The sequence below is a fragment of the Aplidium turbinatum genome, chromosome 5 (genome assembly GCF_918807975.1).
Source record: "Aplidium turbinatum chromosome 5, kaAplTurb1.1, whole genome shotgun sequence".
In the NCBI taxonomy this organism is placed as follows: domain Eukaryota; kingdom Metazoa; phylum Chordata; class Ascidiacea; order Aplousobranchia; family Polyclinidae; genus Aplidium; species Aplidium turbinatum.
The window spans coordinates 22,696,099-22,721,683 of NC_137476.1; the positions used below are offsets into that span (position 1 = coordinate 22,696,099).

The window sequence follows — 25,585 nt, forward strand, 5'->3', positions numbered from 1 at the left end:
TTAACAAAGTGTATAACATAATAACGCAAACGTTTTCGACACGTGCGTGTGTCCACATCAGGAATTAAATCTGCAATAGGCCTGTAGGCTACATAAAATAAAAAATTGTAAGATAAATTTGACTTTGCACTATAACTGTAACGACACTCTGGACTGAAAAGCACAAACTGAACAAATGATACAACTTTACAAGAATGATTACGAGTAAATTACACATCTCAAAAATTCAGGGCATATGTTTCAGATTGATGCAGGTTTCGAAATATCGTCTGTCCTGTCTCAGTTTTGAAACTTTCTTTTCCAAATTGTCTAGTTTTCTTAGTTGACTGACCAAAATTCCTCTCTTGTCACTGATGGAATGATAAAGCTTTGGTAGACAGTTTGCTTTTTTAAACCATAGACAAGCAAAACAAAGTAACCTTAGCGGGTTTAACAAAATGTAGCCTATTGCACACAAAACAAAAATATTCTAAGCGATACCTTTTTTTTTGAACATATTTTTTATTCAAGGCAAGGGCTATATTTACAATGTAGGCTATATTGTACCCCGTTAGCTCAGTGGTTACGCGCCCGGCTCAAGATCACGCGGCGTTGGTTCGATTATCGGGGTGCATGCTTGAGCAACGCATTTCAAGACTGGAAGACTGCTCTCTATTCATCGGCACGTAGTGAATGGAATAATTTCCTGGCAACAACACTTCAACAATCGGAAAACTTCACTCTGCCAATCTCGGCAACCGGCCCCGCGTCAAAAGCCTCTACAAGTAGGCTATGCGAAACTACCAAGACTAACCTATCAAGGCTTTGTCACTTCGAGAATAAAGGTTCAAAACCAACCAATCATTGTGCTACATGCGAAAGTTTGGTCGAGCATGACGTTTGACTATATGCGCTCAGGCATGCTGTATAGCATACGTCAGCTCCCTATCTTTTTTGTGAAACTTCAAGACGCGCATGCATAATAAACGCATAAAGGAGGCAGCAACAAAACAAAACAAATTGCAAAACTAAACCCTCAAATTATGCATTGATCAAACCATTTTTTTTTTGAATAAGTACGGTATTGTGACTTTTTACAGCCACCAAACCAAGTTGTTAACAGCACAAATGTAGTGCGTAGAAACAAAGATCGCATGCAAGTTCGTTTATCAAACGTAGTCTTATCTCCTTATGACAAATGAAAACTTACCCAGAGAAATTCTCAAATTCCAAAAATTAAAAAAAAACTCTAATTTTATTACTCAATAGACATACATAATTGGCTGTAGCCTACTTAGTCACCGATTCAGTATTCGTATCAGTAAGTTGCTACTTTCAGTTGAAGCACAGCAGACCAACACGTAATCGATCCTCTTATCACAGTTAGCGCTTTGGTTTTCAAAGCGCTTTGCGTACTGCCACATACTGTTATTGTTTCTCAAACTGTCTGATTAGTTTATCAAATGTTTACACTAATAGAATTATCTTAAATCTAGAGGTATATTGTATGTAGGCTAATGCATTTAAATCGTGGTGGGCCTAATTATTATATCGCTATAAAATGACTTCGTCTCTCGTATTTTTGTCACTAAAAATCAGCGCAGCCGTCGGTTAGCTATTGCCTGCTGTTATCGTCGACGGATGCTAGGATTTCTACATAATGGGGAAGTCTGTATAAGTTAGTAGACAGTCTTTAAAGACATAGTAAATGAAATTTTCAAACGGGATTTATGCATTAAAATGCGTAAACTGAACATTCAAGAATACATTTCAAAAAGAATTACCGAAAAAAAAATGTTTTTAATGGCACTGGCAAGGCCCAAAGTTCAATGTTTCATTTATTTTTTTTCAAAATGACCAAAAAGTCAAACACTGCTCGAGAATACGTCACTATCGACAGCAATAACAAAAGCCACGTTACCACATCTGATGTTTCAACATCAGATCTGATGTTTTGAGCAAACTGTCTGATGTTTTGATGTTGAAATCTGCTGTTTTGATGTACTACATAGGCCCTACATAGCCTACAGTTAACTCGCCGGCAGTAACAACTATTGCGCGATCAACTGATTGCTCGCCTATAGTGACGTAGACTGTACAGTCACACGCTTCGCTGCTCACGCCAATTCTCGTTTTGAAAGCTCTGACAAAAGCGGGCGCGGAATGGTGATCAGGCGCAATGGGGCAAAATTTTATTGAAAATCGTTTTATGGTAGCATGTTAAACACAAAGAACGTGGAAAATCGCCAAGTCAGGTTTTTCCTTTACTGTCCCTTTAATTATATGGCCTACCGACTGCACATCATCGTACTCACAAGCAGCACTCTCTGCCAAGACTTTGACCTTTAAGTTGTGTTAAATATTATGGAAACAAATGCTTTTGTAAACATTCGTCCAGTTGGAATTTATTCACTTTCACCTTTGTGCAGTAGCCTACACATCAGAAGTGTTCACAGGATCTAAATCCTGCGGGATCATTGAAAATTGGCAGGATCAGAAAAGGATGTTGATTTTGCGGAAAAGCAGGATCAGGATAGAATTCAAAAGTTTTTGTAGCATAAAGGTTACAATAGTGTATAAGATTATTGACAAATTTACCAAATTTCATTCATGTGTAACGTATGCATGGCATGAGTGAAAGAGTGAGCTATAGTTTCGGTGTGCACCGGAGTTCAAAATAACGTTGGTATGGATTCTAAATCACATTAACACGTCATTTAAAATTCATTTTTTCAAAGGATTAAGAACTGTGTAATAGGGTTGCCAGGAAGCAGAAATATTCACAAAATCGTTGAAAATTGGCAGGATCAGGACAGGACTTTTTAATTTCCAAATCCATCGGATCAGGACTTGTACATGTCGGATCAGGATCTTGGAAAAGTTAGATCCGAATATTTCTGGTAGCCTACATATGCTTAAGCTATATTAAATTGACCTTGTAGTTTATTCAACTAGTGTTGGAGTGGTGGGGCCCGAATGTGTTGGTTTAGAGGGGGCTCCAAATTAGGGTCGTGGGCACGAGACGTAGGCTAGTCACTCCAAAAATATGTTTTTAATGACATTGTATTATTATGTTGAATGACGTTTCATGCATGTTTTGGTGCATTTAGTAGGCCTAGCTCCATATTTTTAATTAAATTATTTATTTCAAACATTAATATATTTGCTCCCCAACAATTTATTTTCCCCCTTGCAATTTTCGTTCCAGCTACAGTACTTCACTGCTCCGACTCGCCTCACATCACCTTTATTGTTATTCAACAATTCCCTTACATGAAATAATAGTTTTTTGTTTTTTTAAATCAAGAAAACTTAATTTTGTCTGTCATTTTTTCTTTTTTGTTTTTTCTAATTTCTAATTGTTTTTAGGCTAAGCGATTTTCTGTAAATAGGTATCTCGATTTGCTCGGACCACAGTTCGGACTTAAAAATAAGTAAAGGCCACAAAGATACAGAAAAAATAAAAAGCTTATGCATTTTTTCTATTTTCTCTCTTGCTTCTGATTATCTACGGTAGGCTATGTACTTAGTTAGTAGTCGGAGTCGGAATTACTTTGACGACAGTCGACCGAATAAAAGCCCTTTCTTTAGCAAAAGGCTACGTTGCTGGTTAAAAATGACACAATAAAACAAATAGATTTTGAAGAGCACGATCAAAAAGTGAGGCCCAGGAGTTGTTCGGGTTCTTTCTCCAGTAAAAGTGACCCTGTGTTAAGTCAATATGTGGTCAGGGCCGTTGACAGGATTTCTCGGGCCCGGTACCAATTTATTTTCGGGCCCCCTTCATCCACAATGTTATGAATATAAAGGTTGTGTACAAACTTTTATTGATGTCGTTTAAGCATGGTCATTTAACAAATCTTGCGCAATCTTAAAATTTCTTGAACCGCAAAACTTACTTTTTCTATCTAGCGGTTGCTTTTTTGAACTTTTGTTTGTCACATGGCGCTAGAGCATTGCTTCTCGATTCCATTGATGTTTCACTGGTCATTCTAGACTCACCAGAAGAGAATTTACAGCTAAGGCAGTGCAGAGAGAAAGTTTTTAATTTAATTTGGAAAAGGTGTTTACTGTTTAGGCCTAGGTCAAAAATTTGCTGATTGCTGTAATCTGAAAACCGGTTTTGGTGTAATTTTTAGTGCAGAAATAGGGATAGCAATCTTCTTACCTATGCCATCTCAGTTTTTGAGTTTGAACAAATATTAACCTGTTTATTTTGAAACTCGTGTTTCGGGTAATATTCGTGGTTGGGGAAATCACTATACTAGACTAAATTCTTATTTTACTGTTTGGTGACTGAAGTGGCTATTTTACCACCAGAAATCTGAAGTGGGCCCGGTACCCAGAAGGGAGCCCGGTAATTTACCATCTGACGGCTGAAATGGCTGTTTTAATCTCTGATGGTAATTCCTTTTTATTAAGATCTTGATAATGTTTGAAGTCGCGGGGAATTTTTTAAATCCGGGCCTCTTAAATATTCCCGGCCCGGGTCCAAAAGTACCACCTAGTCCCCCCTGTCAACGCTCCTGTATGTGGTCAAAATTGTTGTTGCCAGTCAAACGCCAGCAATGTTCAGTGTGTATTTTAAACTCTAGCAGCAGCGATAATGAAAGGAAAGCTCGCACATAAAGGCTTGTTTGTTATGTAAACGTCTGTGTAGGCTGAGTTTAATCAATAAAATTTCTTGTAAGTTACACCTGTGTTCGTCCTTTCCAAGCTTCATGGCTATTAAATGTGCTGTTGGAGCTGCGCCTAATCACATAACCGCAGTAATCAATTGATAGTATTAGTTCAATTCTTTAGGAATAGCTTAATACAATACAACAATGTTTTCCTACAGTTTTGATAAGCCACAGATAATGTACCGTAGGCTACGTATGTAATAGAATATCTTAGAAATAAATTGAGATTAGGAGATTATGTGCCAAGGTTTCAGTGGAATTTAAATACGGTAAAACGGCAGTCGTTGTTTTTTTTTTCAATCTTTCAGTAAAAGCAAGCAATGATGAGGAGAAAATCTTATAAAGTAATAGAATTTTAGGAAAAAAAGTTGGCTTTAAGTAGACGATTAGATGTCATATAGGCTACTAAGGTAGGCCTAGGCCTAAATTAATTTAACCTAGAAAAAACTTATTGTTTAGAAGAGTAAAGCATAAGTTCCTATTGAAATTCTATCCACTGTCCATGAATGAAGTCATTTTAGCTTGACTTGCCAATACAAGACTACATCACAAACCACCAGAAGCTATTTCTTAAGGGTTTACACAGAAATAACATAACATTTGAAGGTACCATTTGAAAGTTATACAAATTACCTTTTAATGCACAAAAAGATATTTATTTAGGTATTTATAACCAGAGCGGTACCGCCAGTTAAAATATAAAGGTGATTGGTGAATATATCCTAGTTATCCAAGTCAAGTGATCAAGCTATCTAATTCAGTAAATCATTGTAAATCAAACAAGCCCAAGATAAAAACCACTATGTCTGCAAGCCCATGCTCATCCTCTGAGTCGATAAGGTACTAAAGGTCCAGGAATCTGTAAGAAAACTAAAAGGCATTTGAACAATGATAAGTTTAAGGAGGATCAGTAAACTTTTTTTTTTTATGGAAGATTTTACCGTCGTATCATAATCAGTAGGGCTAGCCTTAATCTGATTTACATAATATGTGAATAAGATAACTGCTCATCGAGTTGTCTGTGAGGTACCAAAGCTTTAACAAAAATACGCAACTAAACGTTTTTGTTAATACAAGTAGCTTAGTGCTTATATTATTTCTAGGAGAAAAACAACCTTTTTAAACTTTTTCCATGTGCTAAAACTTGAGGCTGCAGCAGTCTATGTTGGTTTTCTAAGGTTGAAAGAAAATACTTTCGTATTGTAAGCCAGCGGTTGATAAACTCAAACTGCGGTCTGGTCCTAAGATGGCGCTTCTAAGGTCCGGTCCTAAATAGTGACTATCATTACTTTGAACTTTTAAAAAGGCAACTAAAAGTCATTATTTCTCAATATTTTCTTTTCGATGCGACGCAGTGAAAATGCTTACTAAATTTGCAACGCATCAGTGATAGCAAATATTGACAGAGTTGTATTTATCGATGCAATAAAAACAGAACTATAGGCTACTGATTTAATGTGATGTTTGAAACCTGCTTTTGCGTCAAACTATTTTTTTTCGAGCACCAGGGAATCTTTGCAATGAATGAATCTTCGAAGAACTTAACGCAAAATTGCACATTATACTTTGTTCATCTTAAAACGTTTAAAAATTCTACAATCACAGATGGAACGAGATGATGAAGTCAGATTGAGGTACTTAGTTCTCCTTATATAAATTGGTTCGAGCACGCAGTACAGTTGTAATGTGAGCTATCAGCCTATACGAAAAGCAAGAAATATATGAATTAAACTAAAGAAGTAATGTTGCCAGAAACAATGAGAAAGAAAAGAATGGTGAAGATATACTTGCTAAAAATATGTCAATGAACATCTAAACATAGGCTAAATCTCGTTTTGGAGTTTCACAAGCTGGTTTCATAGTTGTTACACAGATCCACATTGTAGTTAAGATGCTCAATATGTTTATTGTTCCCAGGAGCGTTGAGAGAATATTTCCGGTCCGCAATCAATGAGATCCTCGGGACCCAAATCAAGACGCTTGTAAAAAGCGCACTTTATTCAAAGAATACGCAGTGGTTTTTTCAAATTACCGGCCCCTTGGAAAGGTTCCGGGTCCCTAAAATTATCCCGGACCCTGGTTAAAAAGTATTTCCTGTCAACGCTAATGGTGGTGCCCAATTAGGAAAACATAAAATCCTCTTTCTAGTTTGCGAAACTTGATGGAGTAGTTCACATCAGGCGTTGCGATAATTTTACGTGCAATGTAAGAAAACAATGACAGCAAGAGTTGAAACGCACAGCTACAGTTTTGGCATTGTATCTTTTTAGATTGACCCATCTACAAATCCTGGATGGTGATCGAGAAAGTATGAAGAGTGCACTCTCTAAAAAGTGTAAGGTTAGGATTTTGGAAAGAGTTTGTTTCAAAACTGGAGAGTGAATGTGGCAAACCGGATACAATAACTCCTAATTAGAAATACGATGCTTGTTTGTTTGAGAGTATTTATATAAAAATGTTTTCACAACCCACTTTCAGTACCAGCATAGTGATAAGACCACCAAACGTTTCTTGGATCAAAAGCTATTGTGTGTGCTGTCATTTGTTACGTGAAGTTAATCACAAACCTACAAAACAATTCACGTGACTTACTCGTACATTATTCTCATGAAATTGATCTGAAGAAACAATGAAGAACCGTAAGGGATTCATTGTTGGGTTGATAAAAACAAATACCAACATACAGACTCCTTTTACAAAACAATAAAAGAAATGTGGCCAGAATCGGTAAGCTACTGAGCTGACAAAGTTATTGCTTCTGCAATACTAGTAAACTTAAAAAGGTTATTCCAGGTTATTTAATATTGATACAATGTTAAATGTCAAATATTTACAGGAAAAGACGAAACGTCTATATAGCTAATGGCACTAACTATGTTCTTTCAAAAATTCATTTTTAAATTTATCCTTCTACTTCTACGGTAGAGTCATGAAACACCATACAAATAGGACGTAGCAAAGCCATAAAGGCCATGCTGCACAGCCAATATTTTTCATTGCACCGACTGTTTAGGTGTATTTTTGCAGTTTCTAGGTAGGTGACCTACTTATGAAGCCTACATGATTTTGTTTTGCGTCAACTATTCTGTGAGCTACAAATGTTCAATCTACACAGTGGAATGATTACTCACAGATGAAAATATTAACAATATTCGAAAAGCACTGTATTGACAATGGGATGTGGACCAAGTAAAGATGTTTCTGTTGCGTCATATTCCCAGGCAAATTCATTTCAAAAGGTAATGAAAGTGAAAAGTATAAAAAAAAACACAATGGAGCTGAGTCCATTGATTCTCACCCAGGGCTTCAATTGTAACTAAAACTTTGCTTTAAAATTAGATTATTTTAAAGTTTGAATAATTATTTATGGATTAATTGTCGGTGATTAAACAGGTGTGTATATCTTTTTTTTCTGCAGGCTTTTCCTTACAACCAACAAACAGCAGTGCTGCAACAAAAACCCCCACAAGTGATAGTCCAGGAATTCGAAATGCACAACAAAGAGCCAAGAAACACAGATTTTAAAACGAACGGATTTTTTCCTTCTTCTACGTCGCACGAAACTTTACAACCACAGATTTCTAAAGTAAGGAAAGAGCACTAATTTAACTCCAAAAAAGAATATTTATAGCTGGAACATTTGTAGATTCTGGATACAAGATGATAAAAGATCTTTGACAAACTTAGCTTATAAAATCAGCTGTATGTTGCTATTTTCGGGAGAAATAAGGTATTGAGACCCGACTGACATTAAGCCAGTCTAGGCTGGAAAGGCAAAAACCAGAAACCCTTTTTATATTTTACTCGGTCTGAATGTGAATCAAACAGAAAATCGCACTCCACTTCTTGTCCGTTTCTCTTTCCAGAATTAAAACGCTTTACGGCATGATTGTGTAGCTTGGTCTTTTCGGCTCCGGCATTCCAGTCACCAATCCAAACTACGTCACTTCTGCTGAGGAAATACCGACTGTTTGTTCAATTGTTAAACACCAAACTATAAAATTTATAAAAATCCTTCATTTCTTCTTCATTTATTTATTATTAATGATGTCTGCGCATAGACTTGAATCGATGCCAGTATAGCGTGAAGGCTATGAGTCTACGACTACGTGTATAGTACACGAGCATATTTGTTACGATTATACAGTATTACAATGAATATCCATTTTTGAAATAAAAATTTGCTTGTGAAACATAGTTTTATTGTTTGTGCACAATGGCATGTATTGTTTCGTTATCAGCAATACCACAGTTGCAACCACAAAAGTTTGAATTAGTAGCAACTGTAGAAATGAACTAGCGCCCAACAAACTTGCATTTTCATGTTCAGGAGAACAGCAACTCCTCTCAGGTGAAGGGTGCTGGGTATGATACATCAAAACCTGATGTACTTCTACCACCTCCTTTACCTGCTACGTTATCAAAGGAAGAGCTATTACGGGGCACAAATACCGAAACGGATACTTTTGAAGAAGACCTCAATAATCCAGTACCGGTACGTATTTTGAGCAGATTTAAAAACTAAACACCAGTTCCCATGCGCTATCAAATTTAAACTGATTTGCAAAAACTTTACCAATTTTACTATGGTTCAGTTCAGTTCAGTTGTTTTTATTTCTGACCATCATATCAAAACAATACACGTCAACATAGCAAAGGTCGAGAAAAAGGGTAGAAGCGACAAAACGCGAACGTTAAAACGTGCTTGAGACCGAAGTAAGTTATTGATTTGAAAGAAATTTGGCACGGTCGCAACACCTTCAGAAAAATTTAAGATATAAAAGGAAAATAAAAAAATAAAATGTTACAAATTGCAATTGCAAGGTTACAAGAAAACTTGCTTGTTTAGCTTTTTCATAAAATGATTATAATTTTTATTGATGTTTATTTATTAAAAACTGAATAGCCTACAACTAGGCTTTGTTCCTTTCTTTCTGTCGTCGACGCTTTTAAAACTTCCCCATCGGCACGTCTCTACCGAAACCAGGGTTTGTGCGCCTCAACCGTCTCTGCTCGTGTGTCGGATATTGAAAAATAATAATTATAGTAATAATTTATTTCTTACCAGTAGGGTGCAAAATAGTGTCAAATAAAAGCCTCCGTAATTGGCGATTTTCAGCCAACTGTCGCAGCTCTTCCGGGCTGTGCTCTGTGAGTAATCAAAACCTTTACATGAAAGTTTGTGCTGGTCTTCCTTAGTTTCTCTTGTCGTGGATCAGTTTTGATAGTAGCAGAGTTTCACTGTAAACTGAGTTTATTGGATGTCGTATTCAGTGTACCTACCAGAGAAGTTGACGTTTGTTGATTTGTCGAAGCATGGGATTTTCTCCTACTGCACCATATAACAAGACATTGTGGATATGTTCAGCCTATGAAATTTTGAAAATTCTTCTCAATGATTGTGTGTGAAATGTGTTAATGCTATTTTGAAGTTTTAATGTTGGTTTCCATGTTTCACAAGCATATTATGTAAAAACGGGAAGAACAAGCGTTTGATATAATTTCAGTTTTAAAGATGTTGACAACTACTGTTCCATCTATTCTGTAAATTTGCTATTAGGCCTACTGCATTTGCTTTGTGCAGTCGATTTTGGATGTCCGCGCCAGATGTTTCAATTTGTGATCCAAGATATTTAAACTGATTTGGATTTGTGTAAGCCCCAGGATTGCTTACTGGTAAGCTGATTTGAATGTTCTATGTTTAGTCCATTGATTTGTAATTAGTGTCCCTTGAGAATATTAATAGTCAAATACTTTGTTTTCTTCACATTAATTACAAGTCCAACGTCTTCAGCTAGCTCTTGCGATCTTTCAACATGGCTTTGGTCACTTTTGATGTTTTCATTCTGCATAGTAACATCATCAGCAACTGCCACATCATACAGAAAAGAATTTTTGCTTATTTTTAAACCATTTGTTACATTCCGAGATTTTTTCAGCATGTAATCTAGGCCTACTATTAGGCTATTACAAATAAATATAATTTGGGTAGAGAGGTAACTTTTCTGTCAGTTTATAAATAAATATGGAACCAAACTATCACCTTGTTGGATACCTCGAGTTACAAGGAATTTAAATGATTCTTGTCCGTTTATTAACACAGAAGCAAGTTGGTTATTGTATAGTGTTTTGATTTCTCAAGTTACTTCTGGTGGTAGTCTGCATGAGCAGCTTTCAAAATGTAAAACCAGGCTTTGCGGTTTATACTGTCAAATGCTTTTTGAAAAGCAATAAACGTGATTTTGAACAAATCTTAAATTATACTCTATCAATAGCAAAGGCTGTACGGTATCATTTTTTTCTCCATCAAATGGCAGAAGGTTTGCTTGTATTGAACAATGAGACCAAAGATTGACTCCTCTTTAATTTTCCTCCAGTGCAGTCCGTGCACACCTCAGTAACCCTTAAGCGGTAAAAGACTAAACCTTTGGCTCTAGAGATGCAAACGAAAACGAGTTTTCTATTTTTGTAACTTTATTGTGTTTTGTTCATATAAAATGCAAACGCCCATCTCAAATAGAGAAATACTGAGAAAATGATTTACTATCAATTTAGTCAACTAATCTTTCGATACTTTAATAGTTTATGGTAACTATGCAAGAGGTTTTCAGATAATATCAAATTGTTTTGTACATACTGGCTAGTCATCATCAACTTAATTAAATTGTAATTCACCGTTGATATGTCAATTTAACAATCAATGAAGTAAAATCAAATAGCAGATATTGATTCAATGAGCGAACACTTCCTTTCAACTAACAGTTGAACTGGCCTGTAGTATGTTACAGTCGGAAAACATTGAGAGTTACACACCACGTGAGGATTATAGGTTCGTTTAAAGTGCATTTTTCAGTTATTGTTGTGGATTTGTGCTGAGACTAAATAAGACTAACAGTGCTAGGATCTATCTACAGTAGCTAATTTAACTAAACGATGAGTGGAGCAGGCTTGGCAAACTAGAGATCAAATTTCTATTGTGAAAATCTTTCATCGAGCTACTTTCAAATTAATCGCAATTCGATGGTTTACTACTGGTGCACTCCGATCTGGGTAATCGGAGTCTCAAGCTGAAAACCCCCAGTATCTCACACAAATGAGCTGATTCATTCACGAGGTTTCAAAGCTTCACTATATTTTCATACTAGCAAACGTAACAAGCTACTTAATATTTCAAATCTCAATTTTGTTTCAAAACTTGTCAGTGCTTTATTATTTAACGTTTAAACACAGTTTTCAAAGAAATTACAAATTCATTAATCGTTTCTTGCTCCTTGAATAGCCACGTTTTATTTAAAGTTTCAACAAATTGGTCGTAAGAGTCTGGGTAGAAAGATTCGTTAAAACCACAGACAGAATTTGTTATTTTTTTATCAACAAAATTTAGGTCATTCGTGTATTTTTACTGGTTGGAAATTCACTGTTCAAATCAACTTTTGCTCCTGCCAATAATTACGATAAAATCTCAATGTGACCAGATATGACATGACAGCCGATTTCAGAAAATATTTTGATACAGTCTTAAATTTCAACAACGTCGTGGCTGGTTATAATTAACAATAGCGTGGGCATTCTATTAAGACCCAAAAGATATGTGTTATGCAAAATAAATATACTTCTATTTTATTTTTGGTCATAAAAAAGTATGACTTCAAATATTTTCAAAGAAAATTTATGGCCTATCCGGAACAATTTTTTTTATAAGTTTGATTTTGCATTTTTTTTCAAAAAAATCTTCAACAAACTTTTGTTAATTAAGCTGTAGTTTACTGAACAAAAAACTTTTTTATCTAATTTTCAATTTAGTAGCTTACCTTGTACTATTTTGCAGAAGAATATTGCCCCACCATCCGATATCAACTTAGAAAATTTCACAAAAAACGTGCTTTTGCCACAAGCCACTGAAGAAGTTGAACGTCACGTACAATTTGTCAACACGCAACCAATTGCTTCTCACAGTGATAATAAAACATCTGAATTTAAACACGCTCCACCAGAACCAAATAAAGATCCGACTTCAGAAGAAAGAAACATGGCTGATAACAAATGTAAGCAAACGTTGATTGTGGCGTAGTGTACCGTACAAGGTAACGATGACTAACGTGACAAATAGGAAGGAGCCTGCAGCGCAGGTAATCACAGAAAGGTAGTCCAGCATGTAACTTACATTATGTTCGAGAGCGAGGGCTGCATAGAGTCTATGATTGAAAAAAGTTTAAAACAAATGATGTAGTTTTTAACTTTAAAGATTTTTGCAAATCTTTGGGACTACAAAAATGTATTTAAACAGTTTTAAAAGTTTTCTTTTGGAAGCTTGGGATGAAGGTGCTCTGATGCGTTCGTTTAGGTTTACATAAGACACTTAGTTTAGCTATCTTTAAGACAGTGGCCTAGGCATGGCTACGGTATCTTTCAACAAATTTGAAATAAAATAAATATTATGCCAAAAAAAGGGTAATTTGGTGTTTGATTGAGTACGTTTCATCATCTAATGGCTTATCTTATACTTCTAGTCACAAAAGAAAAGCCGAGAGGCATTGCCAAAGGAGGGCAGGACCATGTTGCTGAGCAAGTCAGAATGCAAATGAATCAGCTGAAAGAACAACAAAAAGCGTAAGTTTTTAAAGTATTATTTCTTAAATGAACACAGTCAATTTTAGAGAGATAAAACTCTAATGGGCTAAACAGTCATATTTTATTCCACCTGTCTTACTTTAAAAGTGAAACCTATTTGTGCTGAGTAGAAGTCAAAAGTCAAGCTGGATACCGCTTCAAAAATCATGGAAAAACATGAATACTGAAAAGTTTGGGAAATTATCAGGAATATTATCGTTTCTAGCAGTAGTTACAGCGTTCATTTGATGAATGTAAAAGTAAAAGCATTACTGTTATTTTTGCATTCATCAGATGAACGTACAACCACTGCTAGAAACGAAAAAATAATTTTCAATTTTTTGATCATTTTTCTGACCCGGAGGAAAACAGCACCAGTAACAATATGCGATACAGCGGCGTGCAAACAAACAGGAAAAACGGCGAAACCTTTTATGCAGTTTGAAACGTTGAATGATCAAAAGCATCATCTAATTCAATCCCGATATTTCTTTTCAAAAGTTTGAGTCTTTTACTCTGAACTACAGATTCATGAAATAATGCATCATTTATCCTGAACTGAGAAGGCGTAGTATTAGATTTTTTATTTTAAATGAAATATACTGTAGTTACGTTGAACAAATATTAGTCTACATATATTACCGATGTATAAAAATTAGCATACTTTTTTTACAATTTAAACCTAGTTCGAAATGTTATCAAGGCTCCCATCCGATTTGCGAGAGTGTTGTCCGTGCTGCTTTCTAACAGAATACATTTTCCAATGCTAACATGGCCACAGACAGTTCTTTCAACAAACGTAGAAGTATAACAACAAATGAGTTCAATAAATATTGCTGAAGGTCTGAAACTATGAAGTTTTAGAATTATGCATTCCGAAGAGTAGCAAAAATGCAGCCTAGGCTGTGGTCGAGCAGTGAAAGTCTGTGTGGGCAAGGGTCGAAAGGGAGTTAGCTCGACATCTATTGAGAGCATGTAGCTGTGTTTTGTGCAAGATATATTACGACACACTTGAATGTAGTCACCAAGAATGGCTTCTTTGCGTTTTTATTCACTTTTTAAAATCTTTAATCCACAGGCACATCTCTACACCTGAATACCATTCAAGAAGCAGAAATCATTAATAGTCAATCGTAAATTAAATATCTTGAAAACAGGCTTGTTTTTGTCTTGTATTTCCATGCGTTCAATAAAATGTGATATATTAAAAACATTTTTAAGAATAAAAGTTAAATAATTTGAATAAAATTTCTTCATATTATGCCAAATCTATTGCTCCTTACATTTTCGATACCTGTCCTGCTTTATAGAAAATTTTCTTACCATGCAGCATAAATAGACTGTTTATTCTTCAATCAAATAACGAACATGTTTTTGCTGGAAAGCTTACAAGCAGGGCTACCATCGATTTGCACTCAATAACAAGGAAAACAAAAAGCTGCATTATTTAGTTCAAATGTCAGCACATGTGTCAACTCAGTTACGGCACTATATTTTTTACCAGAAAAAATATTTTCCAGCTATTTCTTGCTTTACAAATTAATTTGTGTATCTCACGGCCGTCTAAGTTTACTTTTACTTGTGGCAGAGATTTAACTGACCTTTTACGAAGGCTGTTCTTTTAATAACACAAGTAGCCTGCACCACAAATTGACATCAAGAAGCCAGATTACATCAAATCACCCAGCGATAATAATATCAAACAGTCATTTAAACATGATGGAAAAAAGTATTATTTGCAACATTGACGACACTGCTGAAAATAAAATAAGGATGCAAGTCGAAAATAAGGACATATCTTAGGAGCAGTAAGGACAGTAATATTTTCTGAGACGTAGTTCATCTAAGCACAAATCTTAAAAATAAATGGGATATGGTATTCCTGTTTATAGGCATACTGTGAATCTGAGGTTGTCACTTTGATGTTATTTCTGCAGAGCTGAGGAACTGCAAAAAAACGACAAAGAGCGCAGACAACAATCTTTGAAGGAAAAACTGAAGCAAAGAAGTGAATTGAAAAGGAAAAAGATGGCTGCAGCTGCTGGTCTTCAAGTAACTATCGACCAGCAATCAAGTGGATTTTCGACTTAGTCAAAGTTAAAGAAGTGATGTTAAAATTAAGCAATATCTATATAGGCTAACAATATAAAGCAAAATACACAAACGTTATCTTTTTTAAAAGAAATAGGGCTCAGGCTAACAGTGAAGTTTGATCAGGAAACCCAGCAAGCAAGTCAAGAAATTCCAGAGGCTGAACAACCAAAGTTAAGAGATCTTACGCTAGACCCAAGCGCAACTAACATTGCTCCAGAGCCGTCTCTTCCCGTGACGAAAAAAGAAGTTTTGTACAGGTACACACGTCATGTGCTATACGTCATATGTAAATTTTTTGATGGGCGCGTTTTTGTGTGTTCTAATTAGTAGCGAATGCAGAAAAAAAGTTTTTCTTTTGGGATCACCAAAGCTTTAACGAAGCAAAATCTGTTAAGAAAAATGTACATTGTAAAAGTTAATTATATCTAAACAAATTTCGGCAGAAGTTCTGCAGCATTTGTTCCCTCAATTGATAAATCTAACGTTGTTTTGGTCCTTTATTTTCGTGCATTTTTAGGCCCAATATTGCTTTTGTAATGAAGACTCACGCTTTGTATTTGACCAAATTCATTAAATTAAAACTGGATTTCTGTAAAAGCTCGGTTTAAAAGTGAAGTAAATTTAAAAAAAAAAATTTACGACCGCAGACAGAGTTCCGTAATTTATTTGTGGAAGGTTAGAATAATGTTATGTAGTGTTTCACTAAAAGTTTGAAAATCCATTTGAGCTGTCCCTCCTTTCCTTTAGTCTGCAAGGCATATTTCACCTCATTTCTCAATTCATAATGAAATTGGTGAGTGTATTGTTAAATGGTTGAGTGAGCAATGTGCTTCCTTTGGAGTATTGCGTTATTTGCTCAGTTATTAAAGGACTCGAAAATACTCCTTAAAATACAATGTTGAAACTCTGCGTGCCCAATGTCGCCGGTTAGGGTAGTGAAATGGAATTGAGCAAGCAAGAAAATTTTGAAAAAATGCAGAAAAGACATGTCTTTTCTCGATTTAGGGCAAGTGATCAAGTTACCTTTGTTTTAGTCTGCTCAAACCAGAATAGTTAAATTAAATTGAATGTAAAACGACTCTTATTAAATTATAAATTAAATTACAGTTATTGATTAAATTTAATACGACTCTTCACATGAAAAGATGTTGAATAATTTTCTTCGATATATGAATGTTATGGTTTTTTGTTGTTTGGAAATACTTGAATGATTTGGCACCAGTTAATCAATTTGTTCAATTGGGCAAATATCGCCTTATGGCAAGGCGGAAGTATTGATTTTTTTATCAATTTTAACGGTGGTGTTTACGGTGTTTTGTTATTTCTGCTTTTCATTTCCTAATATTTACTTAGAATATTTAATATTTGTTTGTAATTTTGTCAATGGTTATTGGTTATTTATACTTCAGCGAAGAAAATATTGAACTCTTCCGGGATTTGGAGCAATATGCGGTGAATATGGAGAAGGTCACGAGTGAGGCGGTCACCTTCGCGATACTAATGGAAAGTCTGCTGATCACTCAACTATCCGAAATAGAAAAAGTAAGATGTAATCTAATTTGCCTGACAAAATAGAAGAACACATTTTTCGTTACCGGTACTGGGCTACAGCTTGTTTGTTAACAAGTTTATATTGAAGACTTCAAAAATACAGATTTTTTGTTACACTGAACAAATGTAAGAAGTCTAAATTCGCTTTCATCCACCTAAAGTACACATAACTTTATCATAAAATAGAAATTTGTACTAAAAATTATTTAATTTCTCTGTAAAAATAAATTAAATGTCCTTACTAAAGTAACAATATTGTAAGACGATAACGTGGACCTAAGCACAGTAGTTTAAAAGATCATCAAGAAAACGGGTCGGGTGTATGCTGAAGGCCATACACCGCTGCATAGCGCTTCAAGTCCGCTTTCCAGCAATGCAGGATAAAGATATAAAATTAAGACATTGGTTTCATGGTGCGTTCCAAACCTCATTTTTCGCAAAACAGTTCAAACAATTATTAGCTAAGTAAGGCTCAGATTGCAAGAAAAGCTATAAAACCTAAGGCAAATTTGCAAAATTTTCCTGGGGGGGGGCGGGGAATGCCCCCAGACCCCCTTCATTGGTTATGACCTTCCTTCCATTGCATGCCTACAAAAATCAACCAGGATACGCCACTGTGTTTATAGCCTATTAATTCCCCACAGTTGCAAAAATCATGATTATGGTTCGCTTTGCCAGTCAAAGTTACCAATTTTGACTGGATCCTACTGAACTTGTCATCTCAAATTGTTAACATTATATGACACAATTACACATCAAATCAATGCAAAATTGGCGTTTTTGCTTTTGTTTGAACTAAATATTGTGGGCTTTCATTTTGAATGTTCATACGATTTATGTCATTAAGTAATCAAAGCCAGGTGTTCACGCTTGAAAAGTATAATAAATACGCTTGCACACGTTCTTTAGTCTGGTCAAAACTACAACTTCACGTTTTTTGTTGCGGTAACACCACAAAACGTTGCTTAAAGGAATGTCACCGTGACCTGTCTTGCCTTCAGCCTTTCACCAACACTTCAGTTAGTTTACATAAAAGTTAAAAATCTTCAGATATTCATAGAAATAAATCAATTTTTGATTACTTTGCGATTTAAAAACTTTTAAACCTGTGTAAACTACACTGAAAACAGCTAATTTAACAAAGCCGCACAATACACACAGCAATTTGATTCATCAGCCTTCTATTCCAAGAGTAACCTGTCAAAAGAATTCCACTGTTTTGTAAAAACAGATTAGGCAAGTTAACCTGAAGGTCATTAAGTCGTAAACTGGACTCTAGCCAACATTTTCCTTTGTTAGTTTTATTACGGGGCGTCAGCTGTTATTACGGGGCGTAGTGCCTAATGGAAGGCAAGCTGAGATGCGTTGATATATGCCTGAAGCAGCAGTGCTGTACCTTATATTTTGTGGTGTTAGCTTTCATTGTAAACACCTTTTAAATACAGTGACTACCATCTACTTTGCGCGATATCGGGAGCATGGTCTTAAGTACAAGTGATACCTCCATAAAACCTCATTTTGGATGTTTTTCAAAGGGTTTTAGCTCGCATATACAGTATGTTAGTTATTAAAGTTGTAGCTTAGAAGACATTTTATAGATTATGATTGTCTAAATTAACAGGGGTCAATAAACTCCGGCCTGCTGGCCGGAACCGGCCCGCGAACTGATTTCATCCGCCCCGCCACGTGCTGCGGAAATAACAGCTGCACTACAATTGTTAAGGAAAAAAGTTACCAAATTTTTTGTAAAGGACTGACGTTGCTGTTTATCATTAGGCCACCACAAATGGGGACAGCCTAGGCCAAATTTGGAAAGATGTAATGTTTTTTCAAGAGCACGATGCCCTGTAGTGTATCACAGCAGGGGATAACTTTTCCAGCAACCTTTCGATTTTCATCACAACTTTGCTATTCCACCTCTATTATTGTGATCAATTCAAGTCAATGGAGATTCTAAATAGTTGTATATCTTTTCACAATTTGCATCTGGCCCACAGCTGTTAATCTCGCAGCAATCCGGCCCTCAGAGAAAAAGTTTGGTGACCCCTGGTCTAAAAAGTAGAACTACAGTATAAAAATTTGATGACAAGTGTTTTCTGTACGTAACTCAGTAAAACACAAATTTAAAGTGACATTCGGTCAAATAACTTGATCAAAGTTATAGCCTATAACAGAAAAAAAAAACGGTTAAAGACTTGTCAATAAATGCTTACGTCGGATATGTTGTAAAATCTCTCCTGAGTTTGATATTGTGTAAACTTTTAATATTTTTTATGTCTTGTTGCCGCTTAGAAATAAGTTTATCCGAATACGAACTAGTATTGTTTGGTTACAATTGGAAAAGGGATTAATAACAAATAACAATAGAGTGTGTTTTTAAATGGCGCTGTGCTGTATATATGAGTAGCCTTCAATACTTCATACACAGTATATAAGACAGTTTTAGAGCAGCAATGTAGTGCGTATTATGAATATAGATTGTCTGTTTAATATTTTATGGCTTAGATTTTATGAATAAATTTAATGCAAAACATTTCCGCATTTGAATGACATATCCTCCTCTATCCTCAGAGGTTGCTCTTCTTTTGTATACTAACTCTAGACGTTTGGATACTAACTTGACATTACACAAATTTTACATAATACAATACAAATTATACCAGTGTAGATAAAGTTAACGACATTAATACGAATCAGTTTACACGTGAAACACACTAGTTCTCATAGAATCTACTTCAAATTTGTTTCCAAAAAGATTTATTTGTTAAATGGTCCTTTACACAGTGTTGCCATCGTCAAAAGGTACCGTTTCTTGCACCAGTGCACCACGCTCTTTCCCTGGTGACCTGCAGCGGACCAACGGCATTAAAAAAGGGGGCAAAAGCGTCACATTCTAAAGTGGTGATTGGACGTCACAGCTAGGAATTAATTTTAATTAAGCTACAAATTAACAGAGGCTATTCCGAGGGCATGTTTTTATAGAAAAACTTGTATTTTGTTTTGTTTATTTGTTTATCTTTATCCTGCATTGCGGGAAAGCGGACTTGAGCGCTATGCATCGGTGATCGATTGTACTATTGCTTCTTATAGGTTCGTATCTTGTTTCATTGGATAACAGCACAAGATCTCAACTCTATTCATTTTCCTTTAAACATTGAAGAAGATACGCCACTTGGCTTCTTGCTTGCCATCAAAGAGGATAGAAAAACATACGCATCACTCTTCCTTAGATTATGCGGGTAACTTGGGAACAATTACATTGCTCAGGCGCTTTATACAAAAAATAACGAAATGAGATAATGTTTATAATTTATTTCATGATCACTAAAAGTTGTTAAATCAGGCAAGGACAAGCAATTGGTCGTTTATGGTAAAGAATTCCTTAGATTATATTTTAGAATTTTAACTGATGTGTCCATAAACTTTATTACATCTGACGTACGGTGTGTGCACTCTGCGAGTTGTGTAAATACCGCAAAACTTGTGTAATCATTGGTTGTCATTTTCTGCTACAAACGGAATGTCTTGTTCATATACAGTACCTGATAAAGATAACTGGTTTAATGAAGGTCTCAACGGTCATACCCCGGCTTCTTGTAGCCCTGTGAGTGTGATAGCGCTTGTATCATAATTGGACATTCTCTTGAATAGGTTTATATTGTACTGTTTTTTTTCTGTCTGAAACCATACTTTACTAGGTCGTATATATACATAAATGTTGTGAACTTATACCTATCACAGAGCTGCTTCGCTGCACGGAAAGCTGATAACCGGCTTTCTGAAAGGAGTCGGGTACTATCCTGATTACAAATTTACTGGAAGAAATGACCCTTTCCGAGGTAGTTGGAATGCTGTGCTGATTGAAGGACAATGGAGAATTGTGGACACCAACTGGGGTGCTCGCCACATCACTGGTAAGACAGTGCAATTTCAACAAATTATAAACTTTCTAAATTTTACCACGAGAACTGGGTCTTTGGTAAGGCCCTTGATATACCTACAAACCACAGGACATTAACCGGAACACAACAAAACAAAGAAAAACTACAATGAAATGTGACAGCACACAGGTTCACTGATCGTTCGCTCTCTTGTCGTATGCACGTTATATTGACTAAAGCTTATTATAGGATTAAGGCGATGCTCATAATTCAATGCTGAGTTACTTTTTACAATGATGGAATGATCATAAGTGAGAGTTAGAAGAAGTAGGTTTACTACCAACGGTTAAATGAATGAAAAATCAGAACAAAAAAAAACAAAACAATATGAATGTGTCATCGCAGGAAACAGAGATGAATTAGGAAGAGGTTGTTGACCTTTAAAAAGAATAAATGGAAGAAAGGCAGTGGACCAAGTAAAATCCGGGTTGAAGTTTGAAAAGTATTGAGTTAAACTGAATTTGAAAGACTAACTACAATATACAAAGGGTCATGAACAGAAAATATGCCTGGAAAAGATTTTTAAAATTACAGGAGACTTTCATGAGTATGAAAATTATCCTTTCTGAATGTTGAAGAAATGTAATTGACGAGAGGCTACAGAACAAGGTTTCGGTGATTAGGAATAAAACTTCTCTTGTATGTTTGTTACCATTGTCAGTGAATTCCTGTTAAATTCACAACATTTCTCGAAATTCGAATCATATATTTCGAAAGATTTCACAATATCTATTGTTGTTGCAGAGGAGGAGCAAGTATCATCCGGAAGCTGGCAAACGGAGTACAAGTATGAAGAACACTATTTTCTTACGGATGCCGACCAGTTGATTAACACACACTTCCCAGATGAACCAGATTGGCAGTTACTTCCAAAGCGAATCACTTTACAAGACTTTGAGGTAGAGTCAATTTCTGCTTTTTTTGAAAAAAGATTTTTATTTTTTATTTTTTCTACCTCACAATTATGCGCCTAAGAGGCTTGGAGTATCAGTTCTTAACTTACCTTCAAGTAAACAATTGTTTTTTATTTTTTATTTCAGAAATCAACAAAGCTTTGGCCGCTTTTCTACAAACTAAATGTGGAGCAGTTATCACACCAAGAGGGGATTATCAATGCTGACGAGAATGGATACGTGAAAGTTCAATTAAGGATTCCCCCGTTTGCCCGAGCTGATGCAAAATTCAAAGGAGATTTGAGGCCTCGCAACATGCAAAGCACTCAACATGCTGGAAAGCTTGTACAGCACCTCCTTCATTATTCCAAAGATGACACAGAGGTAATTCAATGCACCGTTTTAGATACTTGATGTCTAAAATAATTTACATCAATTGTGATTGGTAAATTACGGTTAAATGCATTGTGTGTCTTGTAAATCTCAATTTATAACAAATTCACAAAATTGAAAATCATTAAACCAGTTTGTGTTTTGTTTGAACAAATTCCAAAAGTTATTTCTCTAATAACACAGTGACGATATCTACAATGCAAGTTTTGATAGCCAACCACTGAATACCATGATTTCTTTAGACTTCTTTTCCGACTCACAATTATTTTAATTTTTTTCTAAAAATGGAAAAAAAGGTCACAGAGTCTGAATGCATCTTTTTAGATGTAGTTTGTATGGTTTGCAACGATTCGGTATCAATATCTACCTTAAACGTAAATATGCAGAGAAGTATAATGTCATTTATTGTGCAGAACTTTGAAATTTTCTTACCATCCAAAGGCCAGTATTTGCTCAAGATCTTCGGTCTTTCAACAAAATACAGCGAAAAAGATGTTTATACGAACATTTGTATGTACCAGATTAATTGTTTTGACATAAAAGGTCAATCTGTAAATGCTGTCGTGTTGCCGCCATTTCCTAAGATGAGTACAGTGTACGGACCAACTGTAAGCGGTTCGGAAACCGTAGCCAAGCCTATCTCGCATCTGGGACCGATAATTGAGTGCGACCGCAATGGAGAAGCAAAAGTGACAATGTGCATCACGGCAAGCGACAAGGCTATGGCCTTTTCACATGACTTAATTGATTCTTCCGCTACACCTGAGACTTTGTCAGACCGCGTCGTTCACACAATCAACGTCAAACCTGATTCTTCCGAAGTTACGTTTGCTCTTAGAACGCCACATCAAGGTAATTACGCTCTCGCCTTATATTCCAATGTCGCAGACACCAGCTCTGGGACGTTCGTGCCTTTCTGCTATTATCTGGTTTCTTCCAGGCAACAGCAAGAAGAGACTCAACCATTTCCTGCAGTTCCGAATGGAAGACTAGGTCCAATGGAGCCAACATTTTCTGAATCTTCACTGAGCATAGTTTCTTGTCATCCAACTGAAAAATGTGACTGGAAAAATGGTTGTTTGAAAACCGATGAAAAAGGCGAATGCCACATTGTCTTTAGCCACTCTAAGCCTTTGACAATGCTAGCTGATTTTTCTTGCCCAAGCATCCCTTCAAGTTTAAATGCTTACACAAGTGTGCAAACCACAGGAAAGCACACCATTGTCACTGTTCGTACGCCTGTTGATGCTGTTGGCAATGCAGTGTTTGCGTTAAAAGTTTACGCTGCAAAATGGGATCAAACTCAAAACATACCCTCTGTTTTCTTAACCTTTGTCTATCCCGAAACACTACCGAATACTAAAATTGACGCTTTACCGCAATCGCCAAGTCGATCATGGGGACCTTCTGGTATAGCGTTTGGTAAATACGGTCTGAAGAACATCAGTTTCACAAACTCACAATTCAGCATGTCAAATCGAATGGCTGGAATAAGCGACGAGATAGGCCTAAACTTGTGTGGTTCAACGAGAATCTATAAGGGTGGAGAAGATTTTGAAATGAACTTGTCGTTGGAATCCCCTCTTCAACTAAAAGCTAGACTACTTCCCGTCGGTGGAAACCCGAACGCTTCTTTTGATAACTTTGTCTTACTGGGAAAAGCGGACGCCCATTCTACTTCGATTCGACTACGTATTGTTCAAGCTGGTGTTTATATGATGGTTGTGTACGGATGCAGCCTTAGCGATTCAAACGGCCAGTTGTCACCGTTGATCTACACCTTAGTGGAAGCGACAGCTCCAAGCGACTGTTTATCAGTTTTCCCGACCACCTTCGGTGTTTGGACTTCAAGTGCTCGAGATTTATTGAGTCCTTTATCAGGGGAAATAAAAAGAAATCATGAAGCAATTGTCAAGATTTTTCTAGCTCACTTTCAACAGTCGATTGGTGCACCAAACGTTTGGACAGTAGTCCCTTACTCTGACGCCATGTTGGTTGTTGACGGAAAAACTCCAATCACACCTACGACAGCTTCACAAGGAAACTACGAGTGGAAGTACGTTCCTGGTCCTGGTGAAAAGATGGCTGGAATTTTAGTGAAACCCAACGCACAATCTGAATCGATGACGTATGCCTTACAATTTAAAATTGTATAGATTTGACACAAGCCCAACACAACGATCCCTGTTATCAAATATCGAGGATTGTGTTGCGCAATACGTTTGCTGTCCTCTGTCAGACACAAAATTAGATAGGTGCCTTAGGCATAACACTGTGACTTATAGTTGAATGCGTTTTCACATATTTGTTGTAATACTGTAGTTTAGTAGAAAATTTAGACGCCTAAACTTTATTTTAACGCAGGCTATTTTTAGTTTTTTCTTTTAAATCTTGAAACCACTTTGAAAGCTCGGCTTTTAAATTTATTGAAGTTCAGAGTAAAACTGTTGTTTTTCATGTTAGGCTGTATATCATGCTCTTGTTTAGTTTTTTGCACGTTCTCATGGCACTTACCTACTATTGTACAACAAATAAATCAGTGAAATGTTGCCAAGCTGCTGTGAAACCAGATTAAACTGAAGTTGAAATCAGCGCTTTTTACATCAAGAGGCAGAGAAAGCAGCGTTATAGGTAAGTAAGGATTTCTAAAAGCATGCTGCACGGTATGTGAAGCCATCTGCCAGAGATGTGCGATTTTAAAAGTTCAAGTGAAGAGCTTAGTTCTAAAAGTACCTAAGTCACATTTTGCGAAAATTGAGTTGACCATTGCTAAGAAATGCTTGCAGTCGCGTAAGTCCACCCAAGCAAAATTGGAGCTAGAAAAAGTGGCTAAGTCCCTGTGCGACAGGTTGCCACCAGTGCAGCAAGCGGATTTTCTGTGCTAAAAGTACTTAAGTCACATGAGTTTGTGGAAAAAGTACCTAAGTCCTTTTTGACCAATGAGATGAAGCCATTTTATCATGTGCACTTCCGAGACAACAGCTGATGCTGCAGAAGCATGTAGACAGCGTTGCCAGATGGTGTTCTACGACACCAATTTTGAAAAAAATGGTGTAATTTAAAACTGCGGAGTTCTGAGGGTTTTTTTATTTCTGAACTGCGTTGATCGGCTAATTGCATGTGCTACACCATGAGTAGTCCGCCCCGATAGCTCAGTTGGTTAGCGCGTGACTTCTGGAACGAAGAAGCTTCAAGATCAAGCAGCACTGGTTCGACTTTCGGGGTGTGCGCTTGAGCAATGCTTTCTAAGGACTGCTCTCCATTCAGAGGCACTTAATGCATGGAATAATTTCCCCGCAATAATACTTCAACAATCGTAAACTTCACTCTGTCAATCTCGGTAACCGGCCCAGCGTCAAGAGCCTCTACAGTCTACAAGTATGCGAAACTACCAATAATAACCTATCAAGGCTCTGTCAGTCTGAGGATAAAGATTCAAAAC

At 36.3% G+C, this 25,585-nt stretch overlaps 1 protein-coding gene across 1 annotated transcript; it reads left to right on the forward strand.

Moving 5' to 3' along the window:
• The first annotated feature begins 7,682 nt into the window (after nt 1-7,682).
• LOC145770513 (uncharacterized) lies at nt 7,683-24,691 on the forward strand. The gene is made up of 13 exons (XM_082582182.1): nt 7,683-7,900; nt 8,080-8,247; nt 8,992-9,156; nt 12,490-12,706; nt 13,172-13,271; nt 15,209-15,323; nt 15,489-15,622; nt 16,775-16,907; nt 20,007-20,155; nt 20,658-20,830; nt 21,602-21,756; nt 21,898-22,134; nt 22,557-24,691. The coding sequence occupies exons 1-13, from the start codon at nt 7,835-7,837 to the stop codon at nt 24,297-24,299; spliced, it is 3,555 nt and encodes a 1,184-aa protein (XP_082438308.1). The 5' UTR covers nt 7,683-7,834; the 3' UTR covers nt 24,300-24,691.
• Nucleotides 24,692-25,585: the final 894 nt, after the last annotated feature.

What these genes read in the sequence shown, in the direction of transcription:
- LOC145770513 (XM_082582182.1), top strand. Translation starts at nt 7,835, where the DNA reads ATGGGATGTGGACCAAGTAAAGATGTTTCTGTTGCGTCATATTCCCAG. An exon ending in AGGCAAATTCATTTCAAAAG is followed by an intron (nt 7,901 to 8,079) that starts GTAATGAAAGTG and finishes TTTTTTCTGCAG; the next exon opens with GCTTTTCCTTACAACCAACA. An exon ending in ACCTCAATAATCCAGTACCG is followed by an intron (nt 9,157 to 12,489) that starts GTACGTATTTTG and finishes ACTATTTTGCAG; the next exon opens with AAGAATATTGCCCCACCATC.